Source organism: Castanea sativa, chromosome 9, assembly GCF_040712315.1.
Source record: "Castanea sativa cultivar Marrone di Chiusa Pesio chromosome 9, ASM4071231v1".
Lineage (NCBI taxonomy): Eukaryota > Viridiplantae > Streptophyta > Magnoliopsida > Fagales > Fagaceae > Castanea > Castanea sativa.
Genome location: NC_134021.1, coordinates 20,862,810 through 20,881,308, shown reverse-complemented (window position 1 = coordinate 20,881,308; position 18,499 = coordinate 20,862,810). Strand labels below are relative to the sequence as shown.

Below are 18,499 nucleotides of genomic sequence, written 5' to 3'. Positions count from 1 at the left end.
GCCAGCGTGGCTAAAGAGTCTGCATGGGTGTTTCCGCTCCGAGAGATATGAGTTAAGACGAAGGAGTCAAATTCAATCTGCTGACGCTTGACCTGGGCCAAATATTCCTGCATCCTTGGATCTCTAGCCTCCATGGTCCCCGTGACCTGGCCGACCACCAGTTGAGAGTCCGAGAACACATGGATTTCCTTTCCTCCCATTCTACGCACCATTTTCATGCCTACCAAGACTGCTTCGTATTCGGCCTCATTATTAGTGACCGAGAACGCCAATCTCAGAGACTTTTCGAAAACAATTCCCTCGGGGGAAATCAGGGCAAGCCCAACACCTGATCCTTTCTGATTGGCTGCCCCATCAACATACACTTTCCAAGTCGGAGATACCGCAGCTGTGATCACACCAACTGATTTTTCACCCATGCGGGCCTCTTTTGGACTTTCTTCCGGCAATGGTTCGGCAAATTCTGCCACCAAGTCAGCGAGGACCTGGCCCTTCACCGAGGTGTGAGGCTTGTATTTAACGTCAAAAGCCCCTAGTATAGTCCCCCACTTTGCTATCCTGCCTAAGTAGTCGGCACTACGTAGCACTGCTTTGAGAGGCAATTGGGTCAGAACCACCACAGTGTGAGACTGGAAATAATGAGGAAGTTTGCGCGTGGCGTGGACTACGGCCAGAAGCGCTTTTTCCAAGGGCAGATAGCGCACCTTGGCCTCATTCAAAGACTTACTAACGTAGTAGACCGGTCTTTGCACCCCGCTTTCATTCCTTATAAGGACCAGGCTGACCGCATGGACAGCCACTGCCAGATAAGCAAACAAAACCTCTTCCGCCTCGGGGCGAGACAAAATGGGTGGCTGAGAGAGATATTGTTTAAGCTGCTGGAAAGCTAACACGCAGTCTTCGGTCCATTGAAACCCTTTCCACTTATTCAACAATTGGAAGAAGGGACGGCATCGATCAGCTGACCGAGAGATAAACCTATTCAACGCGGCAATCATGCCGGTCAATTTCTGGATTTCTTTTGGGTTGCGAGGAGGCTGCAAGTTCTAAATAGCCTTGACCTGCGCTGGGTTCACCTCTATGCCTCTGTGAGTAATCATGTATCCCAAAAACTTTCCGGATCCCACGCCAAAAGAGCACTTTGAGGCGTTAAGGCGCAGTTTATATTTTCTTAGCACTTGGAAGGTGTCAGCTAGATCTTTGACGTGTGAAGGTATCGTTTTGCTCTTCACCACCATATCATCTACGTACACCTCAATGGTCTTCCCTAGTTGCTGTTCAAACATTCTTGTCATCATCCTTTGGTAGGTAGCCCCAGCATTTTTCAAACCAAATGGCATGACCTTATAATGATAATTCCCCGTCGGAGTGATGAAGGCAGTCTTCTCTTGATCCTCCAATGCCAAGGGAATCTGGTGGTAACCCTGGAAAGCGTCCAAAAAACTCATCTGAGGATGTCCGACGGTGGCGTCCACCAGTTGATCAATACGCGGCATTGGGAACGAATCTTTGGGAAAGGCCTTGTTCAGATCAGTAAAGTCCACACATACTCTCCACGTTCCATTCTTCTTTTTAACAACGACTGTATGGGCCAACCATTCGGGGTAGAAAACTTCTTTGATAGCCCCAGCCCTTTTGAGTTTAAGCACCTCTTCCTTCACAGCCTCGGAATGTTCTCTGGAAGAACGCCGAGGTGGCTGTCTTCTCAGAACAATAGCTGGGTTGACATTTAAATAATGACAAATGAAGTTCGGATCGACGCCCGGAGCTTCGTAAGGATCCCACGCAAAAACATCAATATTGTCCTTTAGAAATTCTAACAATTCGATCTTCTCTTGGTGTGGCAAAAGTATGCCGACCTGGAAGAACCTCTCTGAGCCATTGGCTACTGGAAATTTCTCTAACTCCTCACAATGTGTCTCCTCTCTTGTCACCATCCCAGATGAACCAGGAGCTGTTAACTGCTATAAGTCTTTGGTGATTAAAGCCGAAGACTCGGCTTCTGTCTGATGCAGTACTGCAGCCGATATGCATTGCCTGGCCACCGATTGGCTGCCGAGGATTTCCTCAACACATTCCCCCGAGGGGAATTTAACTTTAACATGTAAGGTAGAGGAGACAGCTCCAAGCACATGCAGCCAAAGCCTGGCGAGGATGGCTATATATGGAGAGTACGCGTCAACCACAATGAAATCCACCTCAACCATTTTTGAGCCTGATTGAACGGGCAAACGGATCTGTCCCTTCGGCACAACGGCTCTCCCTTCAAAGCTTATAAGCGGCGAATCATAAGGAGTAAGATCTTCCAACTTCAACCTTAACCCCTTAAATAGATCAGGGTACATGATATCTGCACCGCTGCCTTGATCTATCATCACCCTCCTCACATCATAATTCCCTATCCTAAGCGTAACTACAAGGGCATCATCATGGGGCTGGATAGTCCCTACCTTATCCTCGTCGGAGAATCCTAAGACGGGCAAAGTGCCCTTCAACCTCTTCGGCCTGCTGCCCACATCCTCGGCCTGAGAATGGGAAACCGCCATCACCCTAGTGGGACCTGAGCCGGTCCTACCAGGTGCAGCGAAGATAACATTGATTGTTCCCAATGCCGGCCGAGACGAATTATTCCTCTGATTGTTTGAGCCGGACTGGCTGCCCTGCCCAGTAGGTTGACACAAGTGCTGCTTCAGTTTTCCTTCACTGACAAGCTGCTCCAAATGGTTCCAAAGGGTCCGACAGTTCTTGGTAGTGTGGCCCACATCCTGATGGTACTGACAAAAGAGATTCTGATTCCTCTTCGCAAGGTCCCCTGACCTCTTACCAGGCCATTTAAAGAAGGGCTCCTTACGAACTTTCTCCAACAACTGATGCACTGGTTCTCGGAACACAGTGTTCACGGCCTGAGGTGCTGCCGAGCCGGACTGCCCAACGTAATCTCTCCTCGGCCTGTTATTGTGGTACCTGTCCGACCTGAAATCCCTTCTCTCCTACGGGATAACCTTCTCCTTACCCTTTCCTTGCTGTTGGTCTTCCTCCACTCTCTTATACTCGTCAATACGGTCCATGAGGCGACGTACACTGCGGACGGGCTTTTTAGTCAGAGACTTTCTCAGGTCGTGATCAGTAGGAAGGCCTACCTTAAAGGTATTAAGCGCCACCTCATCAAAGTCGCCATCTATTTCATTAAACATCTCCCAGTAACGGTCGGAGTATGCTTTCAACGTCTCCCCTTCCCTCATGGTCATGGATAACAGCGAGTCTAATGGCCGAGGTACTCTGCTACACGTAATGAACCGCGAAGCGAATGCTCTAGTAAGCTCCCCAAACGAACCTATGGACCCCGATTTAAGGCCATTGAACCACCTCATAGCAACAGGTCCCAGGGTAGAGGGGAAAACTTTACACATCAGGGTCTCGTTGTGAGAGTGCACCGCCATCCTCTGGTTAAAGTGACTCACGTGCTCCACCGGATCAGTCCGGCCATTGTAGATGGTAAAAGTGGGCTGGGTAAACCTCCTGGGAAGCCTTCCTTTCTCAATCCTCCGTGTGAATGGAGATTTGGAGAGTTGGTGCAACGCCCTACTCATAGCATCGTTGCCTAAGCCCCTAGAATGAAGCTTCTTACGTCTGCGAGTTGGCTGGTCGTCCTCCTCACCGGAGGACGTTGCACTGGTGGGGGAGCGCGACCTCGAGCTGTAGCCATCTCCCCTATCCTCCTCTGAGGAAGGATTAGATGAGGACGGTGAAAACCTACGTTTAGCACGACGTAACTTTCTCTTCAAACGATTGATTTCCTTCTGCATGGATTTAGAATCCTCCTCGTGGGTGGTGCTACCCCCACCATGAGTATGGCTAGCCCCTGGATATTCTGTGTGGACGCTTCCCTCACGATCCCTTCGATGCTCAAGACGCTCGAAATGATCCTCCGGTTGTGATCCCTGTGACTCTGCATGGTGAGCACCTAAGCCTGCCATAGTATCCCTACCTCTTCTAGACTAGATTTCCCATAGACGGCGCCAATTGTAAGTGCACAATTGCACCTGGACCCAAAAACAATCACGGGCTCAGGCCCAATGAGCCTTAAACAATAAAATTTGTAGAGCGTGGGCTTAGAACCTAGGTTAGAAGTACTGGGAGCTTAATAACAGGCTTTTGTAAATAAACACAAGTAAATAACGAACGACAATGACAAATGGATCTCCTCGGACTCAAGCCGAGGACTACTTCTTTGTTATTTCTTCTTCTTCCTTTAAGATTACAATTTCTTAATTTCTTTGTTAGTTTTTTTTTTTTCTTTGGCCTTTACCCCCCTTTTATACTTCCTTCCCTGATACTTTTTGAACAGTGACTAGAAGTTTCCACCTCACTGTTCAGGGGTCACCTCCCCATTAATACGGCCAGGGAGGTAGGTGCAGAGCCTTTAATGCGGAGGTGGCAGCCTTTACTCTTGATATTTTCTTTAATACTGGTGCATCTAGAAGATTCAGGATGTCCCCTTTTAACCACTGGTCTTTCCAAAGTTGTGCTTTAACCTTCATAATGAAACTTTGAATTCTCTTGGATCTGTCCGAGGTGAAACTCTCCCTCGGCTGTATCCTCGGACCCTCGGCGTATGGGCCAAATCATAGAGTTTAATCCTGGAGTAGGTCGGCCCTCCATGTTACAGCCCAAAGGCCCATAGGCCCACTTGGGTCCTTTTACTCCCCACAATATTGTAATCAAAGAAAATCACTGCAATATTATAACCAAAGGAAAGAAAAGCCATGAGTAAGCTTTAACCCACAAACGTATAGTAAATTTTTTATTTTTTTTAAATGATGATATAAGGAAATAAGAAAATGAAGAAGATCCAGAGTCCAAATAATTAGAAAGCCGTTGATTTCTTTATAAAAACAATATAGAAAAGAGCAATGTAAATTGACATACATGTTGAACCAGAACAATTAAAACTGCACTTTTATTTTTGTAAGTGAAGTTTTTATTCTTTATAGGATTTTGAATTTTTAAAAAAATGATGATGATGGTGTAGAGAAAAAGAATATAGAATTGAGAGGAATTGAGGAGGAAATAAATTGAAGAAGTTGAGATTTAAAATTCTAACATGACAATTGTCCTATTTTCTAGGCAGTGTTTTACATGGGAATTAGAGATTATTTTTAGCATGTTATTCTCAAGTTTTATCTCTACTTTTTAGTAGGTTTTTATTTTTCAAATTCAAAACAAATATATTTATGGAAAAAGAAAATAAACGTGAGATGAGGTTAAGGAGCAAGGGAAACCAGTTATTCAAAAAAAAAAAATAGTGAGTATTTGCTAGGCCAATTGAAAGAGTGCATCATTCTTGAAAAGATTTTTTTTTTTTTTTTTTTTTTGAGAAACTCTTGAAAAAAAAAGTTGATAAAGTTTAGGTCTGAATTTTGTATCTATAGGACTATTTCATCTACACTACACATTAGGATTACCACGTAAATTTTTCTCTCATGTTGTTGCTTCTATTTAAATACACAAGCATTTATGATACCTAAAAAAAATGTAACACAGATTAGCATCATGTCTAAATTATGCAATTATATTTCAATGTCATAACAATTATCAGAAGAAAAACAAAATAAGAAAGAGGGATGAGAAATCCCCAAAACACTTGCCATGAGTAAAGGACATTACACTAAGAATATACATATGACAAAGTCAATAATGTAGTCCTATAATGATCCAATCAGAGGCTTTTTTTTTTTTTTAAGAAATTGCACAATTTGTGTTTCTTTAACACAATTTGATACTTATCCAAATAGCACAATTTTTGTTCTAATTGTAGAGTTTGTGTTCTACTGTAATATTGTAATCAAAGAAAATCACTGTAATATTGTAATCAAAGGAAAGAAAAGCCATGAGTAAGCTTTAACCCACAAACGTATGGTAATTTTTTTTTTTAATGATGATATAAGGAAATAAGAAAATGAAGAAGACCCGGAGTCCAAATAATTAGAAAGCCGTTGATTTCTTTATAAAAATAATATAGAAAAGAGCAATGTAAATTGACATACATGTTGAACCAGAACAATTAAAACTGCACTTTTATTTTTGTAAGTAAAGTTTTTATTCTTTATAGGATTTTGAATTTTTTAAAAAAAAATGATGATGATGGTGTAGAGAAAAAGAATATAGAATTCAGAGGAATTGAGGAGGAAATAAATTGAAGAAGTTGAGATTTAAAACTAACGTGACTGTTGTCCTATTTTGTAGGCAGTGTTTTACATGGGAGTTAGAGATTATTTTTAGCATGTTATCCTCAAGTTTTATCTCTACTTTTTAGTAGGTTTTTTTTTTTCAAATTCAAAACAAATATATTTAAGTAAAAAGAAAATAAATGTGAGATGAGGTTAAGGAGCAAGGGAAACCAGTTATTCAAAAAAAAAAATAGTGAGTATTTGCTAGGCCAATTGAAAGAGTGCATCATTCTTGAAAAGAAAGTTGATAAAGTTCAGGTTTTGTATCTATAGGAGTATTTCATCTACACTACACATTAGGATTACCACGTAAATTTTTCTCTCATGTTGTTGCTTCTATTTAAACACACAAAAGCATTTATGATACCTAAAAAAAAATGTAACACGGATTAGCATAATGTCTAAATTATGCAATTATATTTCAATGCAATAACAATAATCAAAATAAAAGACAAAATAAGAAAGAGGGATGAGAAATCCCCAAAACACATGCCATGAGTAAAGGACAGAACTTTTGAATACCTTTTAGAAAATTATTTAATAAAATTTGGAAAACTTGATAAGAAACAAAGAAATTGTGATGTTTGTCAGATCAATAAAATAGTTAAACATTGATATGATCCAAAGAGAAAATAAAGACAAAAATAAAGTACCCAATAACCGAAATCAACAAAAGAATAAGAAAAAAAATATTGCTGGTGGAAGAAACAAAAAACCTACCAATAGCTTTGTTGGGTTTGGAGGCGGACTTGGATCAATGAAGAGAGAGAGCATAAGTGACTGAGAGAGAGAGAGAGAAAGAGAGAGTGTGTTTGTTTTAATTTTTTAATAATACTTTTTTTATAATATAATTTATAAGTAGATAAAGTAATTCAAAAACCAACTAGAAAGTAGTTTTATTTTGTAGGTAATATTTTAGTGGGAGTTATTTTTACCAAATTTTGCCCCTACTTAAACATAGGCTGCAGGGGTATTTTGGAACGATAAAAAATCCGGTCCAAATAGAGAAAGCCCCTAAAATAGCAGTATAGATAAATGACGAGATTAACTCCTCTAACAACGACACGGTCAGTTGAAAATGCAGGGATGGGCAATTATGAATTATCTCTTTAATTCACAAATCTGGCAGTAGTTATGTCAAAGTTGTTGAGCATTTTTGTGGTACCAAAATCTGCCACATCACAAAACCATAGAGCATGAAGCCATGAACAACAACAATTTGCTCACTTTGTTTAGAGCATGTCATGGCTTCTTTAAATCTTTTTTTTTTTTTTTGGTCTAAAGGAAATTTTCATTAAAACTAGCAAAAAGAAGAAGGCACAAGACAGAGCTTGTTACAATAAGAACCCATAGAGTCTGTCTCAACCGGAGAGGTCAACTCCAAAGGGTGATAAGAGTATACAATAAAATCCAAAGGTTGAAACAGTCCTAGATTGGCTAGACGATCCGCACACTTATTAGCTTCCCGGTAAGTATGCTTAACACAAAACTGAGAGAATTGACTAATTAAGAGCTTACAATCATCCAGAAGGGGAGAAATCACAGAGTTGCAATGAGCAAAATTATTAAGCACATCCACCAGGGCCTTCGCATCCATCTCTATCATGACTGCACTAACATTCATTTGATGGCAGAGTTAAAGACCATCTCGGAGCGCCTAGATTTCAGCAGCAAAACTATCAGCTTTACCAATTCTCCTAGAGAAACCAATTACCCAGTTACCATCCTCGTCCCTTATCAATCCACCACCACCAGCTGCGCTTACCGAGCCACTTGTTGCCCCGTCCGTGTTAAGTTTAAACCAGCTCGGTTTTGGTTTTTCCCATCTGACTCGCTTGATCACCATGTGGTTATTACGAGTTGGTTTAGCAGCACAAAGGAAGAATTCAGTAGCTTGCATGATTATCACTTTGACTAGATTCGGATTGACCCTCTTATTGGAAAAAATAGCTTGATTCCTCTGTTTCCAAATCAACCAAACCGCAAAAGGAAAAGAAAGTTCCAAGGAATACCGCCTGCATTTTGAGAAGACTTGAGGCTTGAGTTAGATATCAACCAATCTCTGATGCCTTGAGAGAAGAAGGATGAGTTTAGATAGTGAGTGCCTAGTTGTTGCCATATTAGTTTAACTAGACTACAATCCCGAAGCGCATGAGTGAGAGATTCTGAGTCAGAGTGACACATCGGATAGGTTGTATCAAGCGAAATTCCTCTCCTTGCTAAAACCTCTTTGACAGCAATACTATTATGCATGCATCTCCAAATAAAAATTTGAATTCTAGGCAAGGTTTGAATTTTCCATATCCAAGAACCAGCAAAAGATTCTTCTTCCATCAGATTTGTGGCAAGGCGATAGGCACTTCCCATATCAAAACTACCTTTTGGCAAAAATTTCCAAGCCAACTTATCATTGTTCTTAGCAAACAGGGGGATCGGGATTGCTTGAATTTCATCTCTAATCTTTACAGGGAAGCTGAAAGGAATCATCGACCAGTCCCATCTTCCCAAAGCTAACACATCTTTAAGCTTGAGATTGGACAAGTCTTGAGGAAGAGGACCCTGAATGAGCTCTCTGATGGAACCAAGATTAGACCAACAATCCGACCAGAAATTTAGACTACTCTCATGGCCCAGAATCCACTTTATCCCTTTTTTTTTTTTAAATGATCTCTCCTTTCTTTATACCTTTCCAAGTAGGGGAGCTTGGGAGTCTAGCTTCATTCCTTGAGCTTGGGAGTCTAGCTTCATTCCTTGAGCTAAGTCTTTGCCTATTACAGTATTTATATTTGAGAACCTTGGCCCAAGGAGCATCATTCTCAGTGTGAAATCTCCAATTTAGTTTGGCTAGGAGAGCTGTATTCCTAGCTTTAGCCGACTGCAGCCCAAGCCCTCCTAATTCCTTAGGCTTAGTCACAACATCCCAATTGACCCAATGCATTTTCCTACCATGGTCTGAAGATCCCCACAAAAAGTTCCTATTGACCCTATCGATACCCTTAAGGATTTTTTCTGGCAGAGAAGCTTGCTGCATGACATAGGTTGGAATGGTGGAGGAAGAAGCATGAATGAGCACCATACAGCCAGCCATGGAGAGTAACTTAGCTTTCCACCCCGCCAGCTTCTTCTTGACTCTATCAAGCACAAAATCAAAATCATGTTTATGAACCCTAGCGTGCTTCAAAGGAAAACCCAAATACTTACCTAAGTTGGAGGTAGAGCTAAAACCAAGAACGTTTGACAATTGATCTCTCTGATCAAGCTCCACATTAGGGGAGAAGAAAACATGAGACTTAGCTTTGCTCACCTTTTGCCCGAATTTAGAACAGAACTCCTGAAGAACTTCATTGATAGCAAGACAGTTCTCCATATCCGCATCAGCAAATAAAACCAAATCATTCTCAAAGAAGAGGTGCGAAAAAGAAGGACCATACCTAGAAGACTTCATTGGGTTCCATTTCTTGGCGGCACACTTATCCTCAATTAAATGCCCTAAATATTCCATGCAAAGAATGAAAAGATAAGGCGATAGGGGGTCCCCTTGTCTGATACCTCTAGAGGGGCAAAAGGATTCCAAGTAGCCGCCATTAAAGAGGAGGGAAGTTGAGACCGAGGAAATGCAACTCATAACGAGATCTATAAGCTTGACAAGAAAATTATACTTGAAGAGCATTTCCCTAATAAAGCTCCACTCAATCCTATCATAGGCCTTCTCTAGATCAATCTTGATAGCCATATACCCTTTCCTTCCCTTAGCTCGCCCAATGGAATGAATTAATTCTTGAACAATTATAACATTGTCAGTACCTTTTCTGCTTGGGACAAAAGTTGTTTGGAAGGGCAATACAAAGTTCGGTGGGGTCTGATACGCGCAACAATAATTTTGGAAATGATCTTGTAAATAGTGTTGCAAAGACTAGTAGGCCTGTAATTCCCAAAAGACTCCAGACCTTGGATTTTGGTAATAAAAACAATGAGAGTTTTATTCAGGTTCTCGGGCACCTTTCTTTCTCGGAAAACTTTCATAACTTCCTCTTTCACCGAATCCCCCACTATGACCCAAAACCACTGGAAGAATCCAGCATGCAACCCATCCGGACTCGGGGATTTATAAGGTTTCATAGACCAGATAGCTCCCTTAATTTCCTCCAAGGTAACCACGTCATCCAAAAAGCGTCGAACTTCCTCCACCAGTTTCACATGACAGTGACCATCATGACTTGGAACCCTCTTTGCCTTCACAAAGGAAGTGGTATATAAAGATACAAAACACTTTCTAAAATGCTCCATCACTTCTCTCCCATCTGTGATCCACAACCCTCTTTCATCCATAACCGAAGCTATGTGATTTCTTTTCCTCCTAGCAAGAGCAGACACGTGGTAGAAAGAGGTATTGCAGTCTCCTTGGATCATCCAGTTAATCCTAGACTTCAACATCCAAAGGTCTCTCTCCTAGTCAAGGATAGAATCAAGCTCCTGCTACAACTGATTTTCAAGATTGATTAAGGAGGAGCTTGGAAAATTTGATAGGGCTTTCTGGACCCCATAAATACAAGCCAGAACTCTCCTTTTTTTGTGATGAATATTGCCAAAATGCTTCCTATTCCATAAGGTTGCCTCTATGGAGAAATTTTCTATAGAATCCATAAGACTTCTATTTCTGCTCTAAGCCTTAGAAACAATATTGGGGAAAGACAAGTCAGATAGCCAGAATTCCTGAAATCTAAATGGCTTGTTAGGAGCCTGAACTCTGGTAGGTAAGCCTTCCAAAAGCACAAGGCAGTGGTCAAAGTGGCAACAGGGAAGGTGGTTAATTTTTGCTTCCGAATACAAAACACACCACTCCGAATTCATAAAGAATCTGTCAATTCTTTCTAAAGAAATCTCTCTTGTTAGCCCAAGTGTATCTGGGGCCAGAGAAACATATGTCAACCATATTGCAACCATCAAGACAGTCTTTGAAAGCCAAAGACTAGTTAACACTAACACCCTTGCCTCCAAATTTATCTTCATACATCAGAGGCTCATTAAAATCACCAGCCATTACCCATGGCTTGTTGTGAAGCTCTGCAACTTTTGTTAGGTTATTCCATAAAATACACCTATCTTCACTCCTAGGGCTAGCATAAATAGCAGAGACAATCCAAGAAAAGTTAGAGGCATGCACCTTCACTTGGATTTCCTGCTCTGTTTTAGCTAACTCCTCCACCAACACTTTATCAGTATTCCACAATAACCAAAGACCACCAAAAAGACCGATTGTTTCTGTGTGAATTGCCCCATCAAAGTGCAATCTATCTAAAACCTCAATTGCTCTGTTACCACCCAACTTCGTCTTCATGATCGCAAAAATAGCTGGGTCATACTTCTGAGTAAGCTTATGAATGTAATTTTGAAAGGGAGGCTTTAGAGCTCCCCTACAATTCCAAATTAAAAAATTCATGACTGGGGGGAAAAGAAGAGAAGAGCAAATTTCAATCAGAGGGGGGAGCTCTAACCCCTTCCTCCAACTCCATACACACATCATCCACATCCTCATGGTCTAGCCCCTCTCTAGAACAGGGGATGGAGTGTGCTCCCAACCTCTCATCTCCATTCTTTGGGATGGTGGGAGAATGTAAGGAAACGACCTTGATTGGTGTACACGCATACTTTTCCAAGTTACCTTTACTGAAGTCAGCTATGCTTGAAGGAGAAAACACAGGTACATGGGCATTATCATTGTCACCGTGGAGCTCCAAATCAGTTGTAGCCGACGCCGTGAACTCAAAAGGGGAGCTAGAGGATTCATTAGTCTCACGGCTAGAATGAGAGGCGCGATCAGAGTAGAAGGAGGTGATATTTGCATCTAATATATTCGAGAGAAGGTTGTCGGCAGTGCTAGACTTAGTCTTAGCTAAAGAGTTTCTAGCAACAGCTTTTTTGCCCTTCACTGAGGACCGCAAATGCTTAAGACATTGACTTGATGGGCTTGGGCTTGTACCAGTCCTATGGGCTAAGAAAACATCTTGAAAAATAGCTTTTCCCATTGTGTTGCGAGAAAGGCCCAAGTTCAAACCCCCTACATCCACATTTGTTTTACCAACCCACTCTTCGGACCCCTCCCTAAGATAATCTCCATCCTTTGGTTTGGCACCCATACGTGTCCAAATTTGGCTACCCGTAGGACCTAGTTGGCGTGCTTACCCACTCCGGATTTCTTGGAGGAAGTTGGACAGAGGAATGCCAAGTGGATTTTTTGGTACTGTCCATACTACCACCTGCCTTTGTCCCCTTCCTTCCGTACATCTTCTTGCTCACTACCATCGACCCGTAATGACTGTCCTTCTCAACTGGCTCACCCATGTCCTGCACTGATGAAGTTGGCTGCTCAACATGCTTTTCTCGTGAAACGTCAGAACATGATTTTTCCACTTCCTTTGTCGGACTTAACGGCTCCTTTTCTTTTCTAATAGTGTATGGACACGCTACAACCTTATGACCAAGCCTACCACAAGAAAAACACAGACTATGGATTCCCTCATAAGTCACCGCATGTTCGAAGTGCCCAATGCAGATAGTGCTAACTAGAGGTTTATTAACACCAATTTGAATACATAACCTTGCATACTTACCACGAGCTTCCATGGCCGTATGAGAGACGATCCTCAAGACCTTGCCGATAGATTCCCCAATTTGTTTCAACACCTCAGCATCATAAAGTTCAATGGGGAGCTCACATAGTCGGATCCAAATAGCAATGAGAGAGACATTTGCCGTCGACGGCTTAAAGAAAGGCTCACATGGCCTTATAGAGAGAAAATGGTCTCCTATGAACCACAAGCCTTTCATGAGCACTGCATCAAGGTCTTCCCTAGAGAAAAACCTGACCAAAAAGAAGCCATACCCAAGGTCCACGTAGTCCATTCTAGCCAATGGCCTCCACAGTTGACTAAGTCTGGATTTCAAGTAAGCAAAACCCACCAACCTCCCAACAAGCTTGACAATGATGGCTCTTGACCAAGGTCCTCTGATACACCGCTTCGTTTCCTTAGAGAGCCTAACATTCACCCTACCAACCCGGTTCTGATTGGCATCTTCCTCATTCTTACAATCGGATTCCACATCTTCCTCCATGAGACTTTCGAACTCAAACGCTTCCACGTACACTCCTGGTAAATCACCCACGAGTTTGTCTTTAAAAGAACCCCCGGAAGAAAACTCTGTGTTATGAAAGCCTAGAGAAGGAGAACCTTCCCTGGATCCACCGTTGAACTCAGCATGGTGAATATCCTTGATCTTTTTGTTACTCCGGGCCAGCTCCGCTTCTTTCTCTCTAGAGAGCAAACGTGGTTTCATCTTTCCAAAAAAAAAATGGCTTCTTTAAATCTAATTTTAAAGAAAAAACACCCTAAAAATTTACTTCAACAACTTCTCCATCTCTATTCTTTAGATTAGAATTTCTACCGTTTTTCTCTACAAATAAAGAACACCGTAACTTTTACTATTCATACTTTAAATATTTTTTCTATTATAATAATCAAGTATTGAATAAAAAAATATTAAAAAATGTGTAGTTGTTAAAAATAAATAAATAATAAATGAATAAATAAATAATATTTAATTGAAATGGAGAAAATAATAAAGAATTTATTGAAAAGTGTATTTGAAAAATTTGGTAGGTAAAAACTAAATATCACTGTTCACTATCTAAACCGTACCAAAATTTAGATAAGGGAGATGCTGTTACAAACCGATTTAATCAGTCTACTGGGATTTTCTTATTTCACAGATTATACATATAGTGGGAATGGAATATTTGAGAACTCTTCGAAGAAAAAAAATATATCATTTTCTGAGGGATTTTCACGGACCAATGAATTCTCCAAATTAAAAGATCACGACTTCTAGAAGAAGCAACTGATTGATTTAACCCGTGTTGCACTTTGTCAATGTTGAACATCCATATTGTACGCACTAGAGACAGTAAATTCACCATGCTTTGTTCCTATCCAAATGATTATTTCAGGGATATCAACTTGATCTCAATAAAGCAATTTTCGAATTATTATCTATGTCCTCAGGATTGTAAAACCCAAGCAACAAGCTTATATGCCATCATTACCTTGAATCAAAGTCGGTTGAATCCGTCACTTCGATATCATCCTTAACTCAGTTGCTACAGCTTTTAAAAATCATATTTTTTTCAACATAAAGCCATACTTTCACAACCTTTTTACCAATGGCATCAGCCAAGTAAAAAAGCAACGCACACTTTAAGCCATAATAACGGCATAAAAACTCACAGAGTACAATAATAACTTGTCATTATACTTGTGAGTGTGAATACAAGGATCGGACTTCAAGTCTTTAAAAAAAAGCGTCACATGTATAAACTTAAATTAAATTATAATATATTTCTATCTTATATAAAAAAAAATAACCACACAAACAAAAAAACCATTAATCATTTCAAATGTTTTCTTCGTCAACATCTTCCTTTATCAACAGTTACAAATTTGCAATTTCCCAGTGCGAAAACTACAATTGCACTTTCATAAAAAGAAAATTTTTTAAATTAAACAAAAAAAAATGAAACTAAATATATATATAGTATTTTTTTTTTTTTAAAGAAATTATATCATCATGCTACCAGCTGTACCCAACGTGCAACACTTGGCACGCCCTGATTGACAGCAAATGCCATGTAATAACCTGGCGGAGCAACCATCCCATTTGGCGGCGCCGTACACCCCACTTTATAACGGCCATCACCGTCAGGTACGGCGCTTTTAACGGCTAATTTAACCAACCTTTGTCCTTGCGAAAATGAATGCGTCGCGAAAGGCGCACTTCCAAGATTCACTTCCACAATCCCCACAACAGGTAATGTAACAGATAGAGACACTTCAAACACATCACCGTAACGCATCGTTTCAGGAATTCCCTCAATCACGGGTCGGATGTTCGCCCGATCCGCCGACAAGTACTCGGGCGAGAACGCTTCAATTCGCAATTCGGTCGGGAACTCAGCTTTGAATCTGTAAAGAACATGCGGATTGCTTCCGGCAATCAAAACCCGTCCATCCGGTAACAGGTTGGCAGTTGAGTGGTACATTCTGGGAACAGTACCCGGAGTCAAAGTCATAAACCGTAACCCGACTGGTTGATCGGGTCGATAAAGAAGCGGGTACAAACACGGGTTCGAACCCAACTCAAACCCTTGAGTACCCGCTTGAGCTCCATTGATAATCAACACCTCACCCGTGGGTAACATAACCATATCCCCCATAATCCGCCCGAATGCCATATCCTCCATTTCCCAAACCGGGTCGAGTCCTGTGGCAACAATACGCCCACAGCTACCGTGCGCCGGTGTGTCCGTGCTCCTCTCAATAAACGCACCGTATTGTGCGCCACCGCAGACCACAATCACAGCCGTTGAGTAGTCGCCATCAAGTGCCAGCATGGCGGATGATCCAGCCGATGGATAGTTACGTGGGCCCCCATCCAACGGTGGATAATTTTTCACGACCTTGTTAGTCTCGTGGTCATACAACACTGCTTTGTTGTTAGCGAAGATGAAAAGGTGACCGTTGGGGAGGAGATGGACGTAAGGGTACAGATTGTCCATCTGACTATCTTCCACGTCAGCAAGGAATGGGAACGAAACGGCACCGTTTTTTCTCGGCGGATAGTATTCAACCGTATTCGCTGCTCTCCCACCGACAATAATCACCGACCCGTCTGGTAATATTTGATTCGTAGCGTACCACCGACCATCGTTTAGCTCCACGTCATCAAGCTCAACCCAGTTGCAGCGCCCATTGGGTTCACACGGTTCGAACTTTCGGATCTTCCTCAACCCGTCCAAATCCCCACCCGTCTGTAACAGAGTACCGTCTGGGAGAAACTGGCCCGATGAGCACCACGTGTCGGTCAAAATCATTAACGGTCGGATCTGGTTGGTTTGGAGGTCGAGGACGACGGAGTGGGCGTAACAGTCTCGCTTCAAAACGGCGTCGTTGCGGTCGAAACGGCAGTGGCCCTTGGGGAGCATTTTGCGCGAGGGGCCGATGTTGGTTCGGTCTAGAAGGACCACGGTGTTGAAGCGTGTGACAGCTGTGTGCATGGAAGCTATGCCAGCGTTCTCGACCACAAGTTCCCACGTGCCGGGTAGTTGAGCACGTGCGAGCTTAGTGGTCGTTGTAAGTGTAATGCTGAAGAAGAAGAAGAAGAAGAGAAGGCATTGTGATAAAACAGAATCCATTGAGTGGTAAACAGACAGCGTGAGGAGAAAAGTGGGGACTGAGGAGTGAGGAGCGAGGAGTGAAGTGAGAAGCTTGTACTTAAAGGATATTGAGATATGGAATTTGTGAGGTGGGACGGCGGACAAAGAAGGGAGTGAATGTGGGCCGTTGATGTGAATGTGAGATTAGGATGGACCTTACGTAAATCTAAAAATAAAATGTGACGGTTATAAAGGATGGATTGGGGTCCCCTTACGCCTAGGCCATATATACCTAGATAATATATAAATGTATGAGTGTACTTTGCACCAGAGTGGAGAAGTGTAGTGAGTAGTGACACGTTGGGACCGGAACGAGGGCAATTGTGTCACGTATTGTAGGGCTTGTAGGCTGTGGAAGGTGGGTGACGAAAGCTGATAGTGAAACATTCTAGTGTCTACAAGTGGAGCCACCGTGGATTAGCAAAAAAAAAAATGGAACCATCATGTGATGGATGTCGGTTCATCCTACGTCTGGTCAATCCGTTCTATTTTTGAATTGTTAAGGGTGGCCATGTTTGCTGCGTCATGTGAAGATATGAGTAAGGGTGGCCATGTTTGCTGCGTCATGTGAATACAACACCGCACATTTGTTTGCGGATTAGCGTTTAGTTTAGTGCGAATAGATTCGTGTTAAAGTAAGTGGCCATGCATTAACACAATTAAAAAATAATTCAAATACAAGTTAACTTTGTAATTAACTCAAAAATCAAAATGACATAATTCATAAAAATATATTTATGTAACGTAAATTTTAATTTTAAAAATAATTAACCCTAAAGTCATAATCCTTTTACCCAAAACAAAGAAGATTTTTGCTTTATTTTTTTTCGATTGTATATTAAACTAGTTGAAATGGGTTTTATTATGTCAACACACTTAATAAATGAGTTTTGTTCGGGTCAAGGGGTTTTTACACGATTATCAGATTGGTCAAGTTAGGGTTTAACTATATATTTGAATATCCTTAGAGCATCCACAATAGTGGTTCTATTTTATTAGCTATTTGGCACCACAAAAAGTTACTTTATCTATTTTACTTACACACTTTACAAAACATCCAGCAGCAATGGATCTATTTTAGCTTTCAACACAATAAAATAATATAAATATTACAATAAAATAATAGATCTACTAATGAACCAGAAATTTATGGTCGTCATTCACTCAAAGAAGACGTTACGCATTTATTACGATCATTGATGACAAAACGTAACTGACGGACCAACGGTCAGAGAATGAGCTGTGGCCTCCAAACAAAGATTTTGTAACGCACTAGCCGTTGAGCATAAATGCAGCACATCATTACCCATTAATAAGGCATACAACTATAAAAGAAAAGATAACAGAAACCTAAGGTATGGCCAATTACACACAAATACTTTACAGAATCACTCTCTACTCATTTTCCATTTAGAATATTTCTCCCTTACGGACTTAAGCATCAAAGGCGGTTTGGCTAACGCCACACCAGCGTGTTACTCTTCCAACCAGTTCATTTTGCAGGTTTCTCATCTACAGAGATGACCCCATACACAACATCGTCTATCCTCTACAAGAAAGAGCTCAACTGTTGATTTTTTGCATCATCAGTTTGACGCCGTCTGTGGGAACGCTAATCATTCAAGCTATCTTTCCCAGTGACAAAAGAGTTCCTCGAAGTAAGAGATGGAAGCAGAGATCGCACCTCAGCCAGATGTTGTGCAACAACAAAAAATCCAAAAGATAATAGAAACCCAAGGTATGGCCAATTACACACAAATACTTTACAGAATCACTCTCTACTCATTTTCCATTTAGAATATTTCTCCCTTACTGACTTAAGCATCAAAGGCGGTTTGGCTGACGCCACACCGGCATGTTACTCTTCCAACCAGTTCATTTTGCAGGTTTCTCATCTACAGAGATGACCCCATACACAACATCGTCTATCCTCTACAAGAAGGAGCTCAACTGTTGATTTTTTGCATCATCAATTTGACGCCATTTGTGGGAACGCTAATCA

General features: G+C 41.4%; 1 protein-coding gene across 1 annotated transcript; it reads right to left on the bottom strand.

Moving 5' to 3' along the window:
• Positions 1-14,673: 14,673 nt before the first annotated feature.
• LOC142609824 (aldehyde oxidase GLOX) lies at positions 14,674-16,567 on the bottom strand. The gene has a single exon (XM_075781542.1). The coding sequence runs from the start codon at positions 16,474-16,476 to the stop codon at positions 14,851-14,853; it is 1,626 nt and encodes a 541-aa protein (XP_075637657.1). The 5' UTR covers positions 16,477-16,567; the 3' UTR covers positions 14,674-14,850.
• Positions 16,568-18,499: the final 1,932 nt, after the last annotated feature.

What these genes read in the sequence shown, in the direction of transcription:
- LOC142609824 (XM_075781542.1), bottom strand. Translation starts at nt 16,476, where the DNA reads ATGGATTCTGTTTTATCACAATGCCTTCTCTTCTTCTTCTTCTTCTTC.